Below are 12615 nucleotides of genomic sequence, written 5' to 3'. Positions count from 1 at the left end.
TTGTAATAGTAGTTGTTGTAGAAGTTATATTAGTAATAGTAGTAATAGTAGTAGTAGAAGAAGTAGTAGTGGTAGTAGTAGTATGCATTCATTTATCCATTATCTACTCCGATCATCCTTAGTTATGATTATTATTTTGTGGTTATTGTTATTCTTTTGGATGGAGAAGGTGATCGGAGCTAGCTGCAGCCCTGACCGTCCACGTTCCTGCGGGGAGCCATCTTGCCCCGGCCGCGTGTCTTCGGCTCTGGGCGGGCTCTGGGCTCCGGGCTGCCGGTAGTAGAAGTGGTTCGCGGCGGCGCGGAGGAGAGCAGCGTGGTCCATCCTGTGACTGACTGACACCCGCCGGGGAGCGAAGAAGAAAAGTTACTCTGAGCTCTCGGACTCACTGCCAACATGTCTGGAGACGACGACACGCAGGAGCAGACCATCGCTGATGACCTGGTGGTCACCAAGTACAAGATGGGCGCGGAGATCGCGAACCGTAAGTGGACCGAGTCGTTTTCCCCCCGAGTGGAGGATCCTGCTCATGGTAGCTAGCTGTGGCAGCTAGTACCCAGCAGCGAGTGTGCCATGTGCCGCAGCCAGCAGCGGCCATAGGTCGCAGCAGAACGCGGGCCTCCGTTTCAAACCAACACAACCACGGGCTCTTCTACATAACAAAGAAGAACCTCCATTTTCCAATAGACCGTGTTTGTTTTCATATGGCGTAGCTGTCACATTAGCTCGGGGAGCTAGGTGGCTAGGTGGCTCGGCTACACACCTAGCAGGCGGTAGCTAGCCGTGCAAGCTAACGCGAGAGATAACAATGACAAGTACAAAATGGAAAGATAGCAGGCGGCTGTTCCGAACAGCGTGTCCCACAATTGCTGCTAATTCAAATCCCCACTGGTGTAATCGTCATCTACGAGACGTGCCTGGCGAGCTGGTTGTAATGTAAAGGCTCAATAAGCAGCAGGCAGTCAACACCCGAGCTACTATGTTCAATTACCTCCATTTATATCCCGCTTAAAATAATGAAACTAAAGCACAAAGTAATTTTATCATCCCCGCCATGGGTCTTGAACGTGACACGCAGTTCTTACTGGGGATTCGAACCTACGACCTGATGTCTCCATTGTGAGGCCACATGCAACCAGTGACATGTCCTGATAACGGAAGTAAGGCATGAGCAGTCTTGGGTTTGCACCTGTACGTCTTAATGTTTTTGTATAACTTCTGCAAAAATAATTCCCAGATGCACTCCTTTTTTTATTCTTGCTTGAACAAACGAAGCAAACAATTCCCTTCACACGTTTCCACTCACACCTGTTCAGATCAGTCTTTGTCCGCCTGTCTGGAGAGGAACAGCCGTCCCTCCTGCCATGCTGGGTTTCCATATGTTCAGTTAAACCAAAACATATTGAGTAGAATCATGATCAAATATAATTAATATTTGTTCGTTTGACGTGAACTGGTTTTGGTGGTTCACGTTTGTCAACTGTTTAATTAAAAGGTTCCTCAGAATATTCAAATACATCATGTAATTTCTATGATGTGTGACTAATTCATTACATCACCTCATAATATATTAAAGAATAAGGTAACTGAACATCCACGACTACATGGATTAGAAAATATTCAAAGCAGCAAAGCAGCAAATTCTAATATCTGAGAAGCTGTAACTTCACATTTCTGGACCGCTAGTTTGAAAATGACCGAAACTGAGTGTTATAGTTATTTTCTTTTGATTAAAATTAATAAAGCTTTATTCAAAAAGTCAGTTTTCAGTTTCCGGTCGTGTTTCCCTCTAGGTTATTTAGATGCCCACACAGTCAAAACAGACTATTTGTTCTATTATGTTGTTGTCTTATACTGTAGCTTATCACAGCTGGTTTTCCGAAGACACTTATCTTACTAGTGGTATTATGCAACTTCAGGCTGATTGACAGCTGTCAGGCGTTATGTTAAATGTTTATTTAGCTAAATCAAATGATTAACTGTAATTTGGTTTCAGTGATCATAAGTCATTAAGCCTTAAACTAGGGCTGTGCAACATGTCATTATATATTTTGTGAAGATAGAAAAATGTCTCTCTTCATATGATTCTCTATTGTTAACTGATTTGTCACAACTCGCTCTTTACAGCAATATTTCTACTTTATTTGGATAATGCTTTGCGCCCTTCCAAACAGCTCGGATACTTGTATCTTGTATACTTGAAATGTGCGCGAAGTGCTACTTCCGTCATATGACAGACTCCGACACCACCAGACACTTTTACCACCTCCACAAGAATCATGTCAAATAGTATAACATGAGTCAAACAGACAGAAGTAAAGTCGACTGCTTGAAAGAAAACCCAAACTCAGACATTGCTCAAAGCTTTTGCCCACAGCAAAGAAGAGTGAAGATGGAATAAGATAAGAGCTGCTGTTCCAACTTAACATGTCTCAGTTGTGACGGTCTGTTAATTTTATCAGAAATGTACCTTAGTAGTAGGGCTGGGAATCTCTAGGCTCCTCACAATTCGTTTCGATACCAATTCAGAGGTCTACGATTTGATGAGAAAACGATTTATAGATGCATCAAAGAATTTTATTTCTATACATGATTTATTGCTGTATCACTGTGACTTCTAGATGTTTGCATCTTCACTAGCCTCATGATTTGTGCTTTAAAAAAATATTTTTGAATATAACACCTAAAGTGTGCTTTAAAAAAAAAAAAAAAAAAAAAAACCTTTTCAATTCAATTTGACATTCATTCAGTTTAGCCTTGTGTGCGCCACCTGTAGGCTTCACTGTATCAGGGTGGCCCCGTCCGGCCCCTTGGCAGCATCAAGGCAAATTACTCCTCTGGTCACAAGAGATTATTCTCTTCTGCTCTTTTCTAATCACTCACACTTAGAGCTAATCTTTAAAAAAAAACTGATAAATTCATATTTATGTTCCTCGAAAAACTGGGCGTCGCTTCTTCACATGAAGTTTACAAATATCTAAGCGTCATATTCTGCAGGATGAACTTTTCTCTTGTCTGCTTCTCGCAAAAACTGATCACATTCATTTAATTGAAGGTGTCTGATCATGAATCCAGATCATTCTGGTCACTTTATCCCTGTGCAGATAAACTACTAACACACAGGTTTAATTATGTGCCTCACAAACTCTAAAGCTAATCAACAAAATAAGTACTGTTCAGGTCCTAAGAACTTATGATTAGTGTCTGTGTTTTATTGTAAAAGTGTAAAATGAGCACAAGTCAGCGGGAGAGTAGAGGAAAGGACATGAAAACATGAATCGATGCAGAATCGTCCATGTCTGCATCGGCAAAAGAATAATTTTCCCACCTCTACATAGTAGTGCTAATTATAAAACAACTAGTTGTGTATACAATGAAGAGAAAGTTAAAAACTGTGATTTGGACAAAACAAAGAACTTGAGGATCACATCTCTATTTTCTTAACCACGTGATTGATAAGCTGACCCAGAAAATAACACTGAATGGATTCATTAATAAAGTAATCATTAGTTGCAGCCTTAACTGTATACACTCTGTCACTGGTATGTTTTCTTAACATCAGGCTCCATTTCTTGTCTCCCGTCCTGCAGAGGCTCTTAAGACGGTAGTGACGGCAGCTACGGCTGGAGTCTCCATACTCAGCTTGTGTGAAAAGGGCGACGCCTTCATCATGACAGAGACTGGAAAAATCTTCAAGAAGGAGAAGGACATGAAGAAAGGTGAGTCTTCTGTTGCATTTCATGAGTCGTTTTCAATGTCTTGACTCAGCACCGCCCTCATTCACTCTCTCTCTTCTTTCACAGGTATCGCTTTTCCTACCTGTACGTCGGTGAACAACTGCGTATGCCATTGCTCTCCTCTGAAGAGCGACTCTGACGTCATTCTGAAGGACGGGGACCTTGTCAAGATGTAGGCTGCTCAGTTCATACCGGTCAACCCTGTGCGCCAGATAAATTGTAGTATAACAATTTATATGCAGTGCACACTCACGTTTTCTTGTTGTTTTTGTGTGCAGTGATCTGGGTGTGCATGTCGACGGCTTCATCTCAAATGTGGCACACAGCTTTGTTGTTGGAGTGACCAAGGTATGTCATCAGTGTCGGATTAAATGACTCTGCTACACGTAGTGATTTATTCTCGACAGGCACGAGCTGTGATTTACTTGACAACCACTGATAGTCACACCATCGAAGGCTCATGATACTCTTGTTCTTTGACTCCTGTGTTACTTCAGGACAACCCACTCACAGGAAAGAAGGCTGATGTCCTCAAAGCAGCTCACCTCTGTGCTGAGGCTGCCCTGCGTCTTGTCAAGCCAGGAAACCAGGTAAAACTCCATGTCGAGATATTCTGAATCCATTCTCCATACAAAAACCTTGACTTTGGATATTGGCTGATACAGAGTTTCAAATACACACAGAAAATGAATGACATAGAACTTCTTTTATTATCTAATTTGACAGTCATAACTGAAAAAGAACACAACAAGGACTTCCTTAAAAAGTCTGGTATGCGGTGCACAGACTTTCCAGTATAAAATGTTGCCAAAGTACCCACATTTTAGCTAGCACTCGCTAATGCTACATTACCGGTAATCACGTTGTGCTCCTCTAAAGCAATACCTGCCAGTAGATGTACAGCACAAGAGCTTTTTTGGAGCGGCGAAAAAGAAAAGTTTATTTTTATTCTGATGAAACTTCAAAGTATATATATATGTAAATATACTTGGAAAAGAAGGTATTGGATCAGTACATGGACTTTGTGTAATCGCTGTTGCCCAACCCAACATTTTCAACTGTATCGGAGGCCTTTCCAATGCGATCACTGCTCATACTTAAAATATATCGTATCATATAATCATAACCACGTATCTTCTATTAGAACTCACAGGTCACAGACGCCTGGAACAAGATTGCAAAGTCATTCAAGTGCTCTCCTATTGAAGGTGGGTGTTTGCAACCACATGTTACCTTCGAGCTCTGATTCCAATGGTTTATATTTGCTAAATGTAATTGGACCTGTCTAACTCAGTTGATTCCTTTTCTATATCCAGGCATGCTGTCCCATCAGCTCAAACAACACGTGATCGATGGGGAGAAAACCATCATCCAAAACCCAACGGACCAGCAAAGGTCAGTCACTCCGTCGTCCCTCAACAAGAGCTTATTATTACTGACCTGATGAGTGTTCTCTTTAACCAGTGAATGCACTTTGTTGTTGTAGGAAGGACCATGAGAAGGCCGAGTTTGAGGTGCATGAGGTTTATGCAGTGGATGTGCTCATCAGCACTGGAGAGGGGAAGGTGAGAGGAAATCGGATTTATTTTATTCTCTGTATAGCGTTGAAAATGGATAGAATCTAATAATTTATGTTCTGTTTTATCCATTAGGCCAAGGATGGAGGCCAGAGGACCACCGTGTACAAACGAGACCCCAACAAGGTGTACGGCTTGAAGATGAAGACATCTAGGACGTTCTTCAGTGAGATGGAGAGACGCTTCGATACGATGCCTTTCACTCTGAGGTTATATCAGTCATCTTCAGATATTTACTTTTTTCATTTTGTCTTCAAAATTACATTGTGCAACGATTACATCTGTAGACTAACTTCTCTTTTCTTCTTCGTCTCAGAGCATTTGAGGATGAAGGCAAGGCCAGACTGGGCGTGGTGGAGTGTGCCAAACATGAGCTGATGCAGCCATTCAATGTGCTGCATGAGAAAGAGGGTGAGTGCTTAACAGGTTTTAGTTATGATTTTGATTCTTTCATTTTCTAGAAGATGAAAATGTTCAAGAAAAATAGGTGGTACAGTTGGTACTTATAAGATTGCACAATGATGAGAATAAAACATTAATTATAAAAACCTATTATGCTGCCAGATAGGAAGGAAGCCTGATAGCTTATCTAGGTCCTCTACTTATTTATGAAATAACAGTAGAACAAACTAGAATCCAGTAGAGTGCTTGCCTCTGCCAAGGTCCAACAGTCCGCTTAAATTCAATCAATCATAGACATCATTCCCCCTTAATATGGCTTGGTGTGTTTTTCATGAAGATCCATGATTAATGCAATGTTAAAAAACATTCTTGTCAGTAATTCCTGGATTCTCCCATCTGGCCCACAATTTAATTGATTCTGTCTTTGCCCTCGTCCCATCCTTTAAACAAGTTGCATGTAAATCTCTTTAGTAATTTCCGTATAATCCTGCTGACAAACAAATCAACAAAGAATCCAACGGACAACGGATAATAATGACATTTACCTACCGAACGAGCAATAAGGATTTTATATTTGTTCCCCTCTCAATATAATCTTTTACGCATTAAAACTCTGCAGTGACATCACCTCACTGTTGCCATCCATTTTAATCCTGGCACTCACCCTTATATCTGAGACATTTGTCCAAATTGTACAATAAACAGCAGTTTAATGCAACTTTCATCGTGTCTGTGTTCAGGTGAATTTGTTGCCCAGTTCAAGTTCACCGTGCTGCTCATGGCGAATGGACCTCTGCGAATCACCAACAGTCTCTTTGAGCCAGACCTCTACAAGTCTGAGCTCGAGGTGGAGGACGCGGAGCTGAAGGTGAAGTGTTTTTAATGAATATATTGGCATTGTCTCTTCTACCTGAAAATAAAATATTAGACTAATGGAGCTGTTTGTGCATTTTGATGTACCCCATGAGGTCATTGCAATAAATTGTTTGTTGTTTTCTCCCATAAAGGCTTTGCTTCAAAGTTCAGCCAGCCGCAAGACCCAGAAGAAGAAGAAGAAGAAGGTGGGATACGACGCAGTGTGATTCATGGAACAAACAAGAATACGATTACCAAATGTATCCACTAACTTCAGTCTTTTCTTCTACCTAAAGGCATCAAAGACCGTTGAGAGTGCGACAGGGCAGGCGATGGAGACCGAAGCTGCAGAATAGATTCTCTCTCCAAGAAATTCTGACAGACCTCTGATGACCCAAAGAACAGACGTCACAAATCCTTCTGTCCCAGCTGTCCGAGGCACTTGCTGGTGTAGCCGCTGTGAATACCTCTGAATCTAACTGATGTCAGACTGGGATGATGCTGCTCCTAAATTGTCACTCCACCTAAAACACACACACACACACACGTCCCTAGTAAATCTCACTGTCCTTGAGACAGCCTTTTGTCTTGATAGTGAACACAGCTCTGCTCCAAGGGCATTTACTCACTGGAATATTCACCCATTCGACTGATCTTGAGCCGTTTTTCCACATGAACTGTAGTGAAAAATATGGAGAATAAAATGAGTTTGACAGAGCGGCCCAGGATGATGAATGCACAACATCGTGTCGGCGTCTTTGTGTGGCATTTGGATAACTTCCTTGAGGTCATAAGCCTGAAGTTATTAGTGATAACTTGTCACAGAAAGAAATGTAACACCAGACTTAAACCCTGATTTTTCTGACGTTCACACAATTTATCATTAATTCAACGTTATTGTTCAGTGCAGCCGAATTACCCCATTCGTACTGCTCCGGCTTAAGCCTAGTCACTGTGTATACTTCTAGGCATCTGCTGTAGTTTACTAATAATAATTTCTAAAACTGTTCTTTTACATTCTACCGGTTAGTAAAAATAAGAATGATCCTTTCTCACTTGTGGATGTTCTAACTTCTGCCAAGGGTTCAGCATTCAGTCTTCTGGTGCCACCATTGAGTCTGACAGTCTGTGTTTACATAAGAATTCCATACCTGTTAAATATATGGATACTTTTGTAAAACAAATCCCACTTTCAGAGACTATTTTTGGAAACATTAAAAAGCCACCTGACATCATTTTTGTCTCCGTTTTTTGGTTTGTGTATGTTCATTTGATTGTTGGTCAGGATTTTGAGCATGAATGAATCACCATTCTCAAGTTATTTTACTCATTTATCAAATTACAAGTCAGGGCTTGTAACAGAACACCAGAAACCTTGTTCAAAGACCACCTTAAGAGAAATGCAAACTAAGGTTCAACAAACATGTCCATATTTGACATCAGTAGTTGCTTGGCAGAGGGGCTTGTTGCCTGGATTTGACCTGATGTCCCCTTCACTGCCTCTTCACCCTCCATAAAAAACAACACAGGAACTGGTTAACGGACAACTGGCCCACTGCAGGGTGTCCGGGAAGAACTTCATCTGAGACATCAGGTTTGCCATCCAAGAAACTTTATTGAAATGTTAGAGGACCAGTTGAGGTGGAAATGATTCTGCAAAATGAATAGATAATACAGAATGTACCTTAACAGTATTCATATACAATCATTCTGCCCATAGTGTGTATATATTATTCCAAGGGAGATGCGTGCATATTGTGTAACATTAACAGAAGTTGCTAACCAAAGTTTTAACAAAACAGTTACAAAGGCTGAGGTAGAATGAACATCCACATATGAACTGGGGTTTGGCGCAAGATGGTGATATGCACCTTTAAAACTTGGTCACAGGACCTCAGTCTGTATTTGTAGAGCTTCTGTCTAATTAAAATCATTTAAGGGTCTAACCATGGCAAACAAAACTGCACAACCTGTAAAATATGCACACATCCATCAGCAATAGACCTAACACAGGAAACACAATACCTCACAGTGACAACACGCTGTCTCTCATTTAACATGGTCCAGAACCTTCTAAACATATTAACTCATTATTCACACAGACCACTTCATCTTTCTGTTTCCATGGATTGTTAGCTTTAAGACCCATGACAGTTATGGACTGACACACAAACAGTCCATAACATGAAGGGTTTAATGTCTGATTGGTGTCTCCAGGGGGAGAGAGAGTCTGTTTTAAACTCTTAACACCAGAAGAAATGTTTTGCTTTTAATTTTCTGTTGGTCTACTTATCGATTGATTTATTAAAGCTAATTTTCCCCTGCTACTTCGTCTATAGGGTTTTTATATTGTGTTTTATTTACACTGTATATATTGGTTTATTTTTGTCGTGCACTGATTGCTGGTTGTACATCAAATTGCCCTTGAAGGATAATAAAGATTTTCTTTCATGGACAACTTTAGTTAATCACAAGCTGCACAAACCAAGCAAGAGAAGCAGAGGAACCCAGCAGCCAGCAGGGGGCAGCTTCAGGACATCACATGGAAACAAGCAGCAGCCGACTGCTTGATAATTAAGCAGCAAAGATCCAGGGATTTGTTGTGGTTGTAGATTCGTGTAGTAGTGAGGCCTCTGGTCTGTGCATGAAGTGGAAGTCAACCTGAGAAGCTAAACTTGAATGAGGACATCCAGAGGGGGACAGAGAGAAAGCTCACCTTCAGAAGTAAAAGTTCAGGAGGCCGGAAGTTTGATTTGATTAATGAGTAATAAATTGCCCTTACTCCTTGTGCTAGTTGATTGGAACAATATGTCATTTATTCGATCACCGAACATAAACTAGAAGGTTTTGCATGAATTTTCAGAAGTGCGCAGTCCACTTCTGCGCACATTTAATTTAATTTAATTTTGTTTATATTTAATTGTTTTACTTTTTGATTTTATGTATTTTTTTCTATTTTTTTTATTTTTTTTTCTTAAATTTACATAGTGTTAGAAGAAGAAGAAGAAGAAGAAGAAGATACACTTTATTAATCCCACACACATGCACAAACATGCAAAGACACACTCATGCATTGGGGAAATTAGTCCTCTGCATTTCACCCATCTGGTGCAGGACACACTGCAGAGCAGAGCAGTGGGCTGCCAGGTACGGCGCCCGGGGAGCAGATGTTGGGGGAGTAAGGTGCCTTGCTCAGGGGCACTAGACAGGGTAGGGAGAAGAGTCTTTTTGAACTTTGGACAGGTCCAGGTTCGTTACACCATCCAGGCAAGTTTCCGCCGAAACTCCGAGGAGACGAACCGTGGAGATACTGTGCAATGAATAGGTGGTTGAAGTCCTGCCAACACGACAGCCTGCTAAACTTTAGCAGTTATATTAACATAAAGGATTTGATTACCTGCTCATTCCCATGACAATAAAGTGTATACAGAGAAATTACATAAATATAAAGTGTAAACTGAGAAATAATATATAAATATCATCGGTTTATTATGGGGACAGAAAAACTCAATTCTGAAACACTGCACATCAAAACTGCAGTGGAATAACACCGTGTTTCCATATATATGGTGTTTCCCATGAGCCTATGATCTCCTTTAATACCAGATTTCCCATGTTTCCCCGCGATCCAAACAGGGTGACGTCACAATCCCTATAAATACGACGTCGCGGCTTTGTGACGTTCTCCGGGAAACACTTTGGTTAGCGGTCGGTAAGTAGGAGCGCTGCCATCCATCTATGCTGCCATCGACATCAGAATCCATGTTAATCACCTTGTTTTTAAAGCCATCGAGCTAATTCCGTCTCTGTGTTGTTCTGTTTTCAGCCTCCACTCGTCGACATGAGAGCCAAGGTTAGTGATGAACGTCTCTTTCACACGATAACCGTGCTTTGTACTCATGCTAACACCTGTTAGCTGGCTAGCTAGCTAGCAGGCCCCAACAGCCCGTACAAGAGAGTTCGCCTGTGACTCTGTTTCTTTGCTAAGTCTGGTCTCATTTCAGTTCTGTGTGTTTATCCAATGAGTTTTTACATAAATGGAAACAAACTGCAAAGTAATTAAATGTTTTCTTTCCCTTCCTCACAGTGGCGAAAGAAGCGCATGCGCAGGTAAGACTGTCAAACACGCTTCTGTCGTCTGCCCGAGTTTTAAAACTTGTCGCACTCTCTCTATATCCTGATGGACACGTGTCATGCTCATTTAATACAAATGGTCTTGATAGAAATGTTGATCGATTGGTCAAACCGTCATTTAATGCACGATCACATTAGTTTAAATATCATTAGACCGCTCACACTGCTGTGAAATACTCAGATATCATACACGCTAATATCACCTGTACAGAGTTTCCATAATTTCAATCTTATTAACTACAATGATTATTAAACTGTACAGTAATCACTAGGGCTTACAAATAAATGTGAAAATGGGAATCACAATAATACTCGATTTAATAATGAAACAAAGGACCGGTGCGTCTATATTGTGCAAGTGTAGTGAGGTAACACACTTGGAAAAAGGTGTTTAACATTTTTTTCCCCTTATCTGATCATAAAGACTTTATGACCACAACCTTCACTCAGGAATTGAAACTCATCGCCCAGCTCTAGAATCCTGTCATAGTCCAATGTGGTGATGTTTAACCGGCTCTTGTGATCATCTTGCAGGCTGAAGCGTAAAAGGAGGAAGATGAGGCAGAGGTCCAAGTAAACTGTCTTCTCTGCCATGGCTGTCACTTCCAATGTTTGAACCAAGCGGACCAGATGAGCACAGCCAGAGACCCAGGAACCCCCCCTCCCTCCCAACATCTAGTCTTGAAGCCAGCAGTGTCCAAATCGACCTGATGCAGCACAGCAGCAGCTGATCGATGCCACAGAGCTGATCCAGGACCTGCTGGATGTCAGGCTTTTCCACTGGGACTTTCTGAACTCCTTGTTCCTAATTCCTCAACTTTTTTCATTTGTTTTTGTTATTGATTAAAGGTTTTGGTTTAAAAAACAGAATTTGCAGAACTTTCTCTAATTTAAAAGTACAAATGGCTTCAGATTTCTCATGAAGTCCTATAAGTTATCGTGTTGGGTTATATTTTTTGCTTCAGGGTCCTGATTAGATTAGATTTCTTTATTTATCCACACAACGGGGAAATTCACTTGTTACAGCAAATAAGAGAAAACAGAATTTAAGTAACAGTGCCGAAGCACAATAAAAATCACAATATGTACACTAAATTACACAATGAGAGTACAGAAACAAACAACCTGCAAAACAGACACTGTGCAAAAGCAGGTACTGGGGAGAAAGTGGAATGATGTAAGTGTTGTTGTAATGAAAACAAAAATATAAGTAATATTGCAACAGTAGTGACCATGATACAGAAAATAATTAAAAAGTAAGTGACCATAATATGAATAATACTACAAGATAGCAATATGGAAATATATGATCTGATCTTGCCGTTCCTGTGACATTTGAATAAGGTCAATATAGCTGCTGTGTAATTAATTATACAGGATAACATTCAAATTAACTTTGTAGTAGTATCCAGATCCTGTTCAGAATATTCAGTTTCAAGCAAAGGAGCTACTTGTCAGGTTAAACAATTCGTCAAATGACTTAAGTTTGTAAACAAACTGCTGCAATTCAATTTTTGAAGAGTTAAATTATGTGCTAATGTCAACTACTTAAAACTGCAGATTGTTACAAACTAAAAGAGCACATATTGTTACTGATATTTGATCTTAAAATATTAAATATGCCAAACATGGCAGCTTATGTCCATGTTGAAAGAGTGAAACCAGTAGTTATAATGTGGGTAGTATTCAATGAAATAACATCTGAACGATACTGGGCTTCACATCTAGAGTGCACTGTTGACAAACAATCGTGCTGTAAATTGTTAGTGTTATAATTTGATGACCAGAATTGATGCATAATTCAAGGCCTGTCATCTGATTCGGTCTTCATTATAGATTTTTAACAATGAAAATGTAATGCTTACTGACAAACTAGTCCTTTCTGTTAGACAACCCAAAGTGTTCAACAC

General features: G+C 40.4%; 1 protein-coding gene and 1 long non-coding RNA gene across 2 annotated transcripts; both read left to right on the top strand.

The window, feature by feature from the left end:
* Window positions 1-284: 284 nt before the first annotated feature.
* On the top strand, window positions 285-7806 carry pa2g4b (proliferation-associated 2G4, b). The gene is made up of 13 exons (XM_061074125.1): window positions 285-484; window positions 3591-3719; window positions 3804-3909; window positions 4016-4085; window positions 4235-4327; window positions 4882-4945; window positions 5054-5132; window positions 5224-5302; window positions 5390-5523; window positions 5631-5725; window positions 6457-6584; window positions 6724-6777; window positions 6868-7806. The coding sequence occupies exons 1-13, from the start codon at window positions 397-399 to the stop codon at window positions 6925-6927; spliced, it is 1179 nt and encodes a 392-aa protein (XP_060930108.1). The 5' UTR covers window positions 285-396; the 3' UTR covers window positions 6928-7806.
* Window positions 7807-10239: 2433 nt separating this feature from the next.
* LOC133004973 (uncharacterized) lies at window positions 10240-11575 on the top strand. Its single transcript, XR_009678351.1, has 4 exons — window positions 10240-10283; window positions 10398-10424; window positions 10659-10681; window positions 11240-11575. It is a non-coding gene; the product is annotated as an uncharacterized LOC133004973 (long non-coding RNA).
* Window positions 11576-12615: the final 1040 nt, after the last annotated feature.

This window comes from Limanda limanda, chromosome 7, assembly GCF_963576545.1.
Source record: "Limanda limanda chromosome 7, fLimLim1.1, whole genome shotgun sequence".
Classification (NCBI taxonomy): domain Eukaryota; kingdom Metazoa; phylum Chordata; class Actinopteri; order Pleuronectiformes; family Pleuronectidae; genus Limanda; species Limanda limanda.
Note: the sequence above shows the minus strand (reverse complement) of the source record. Positions and strands in the feature narration are given on the sequence as shown.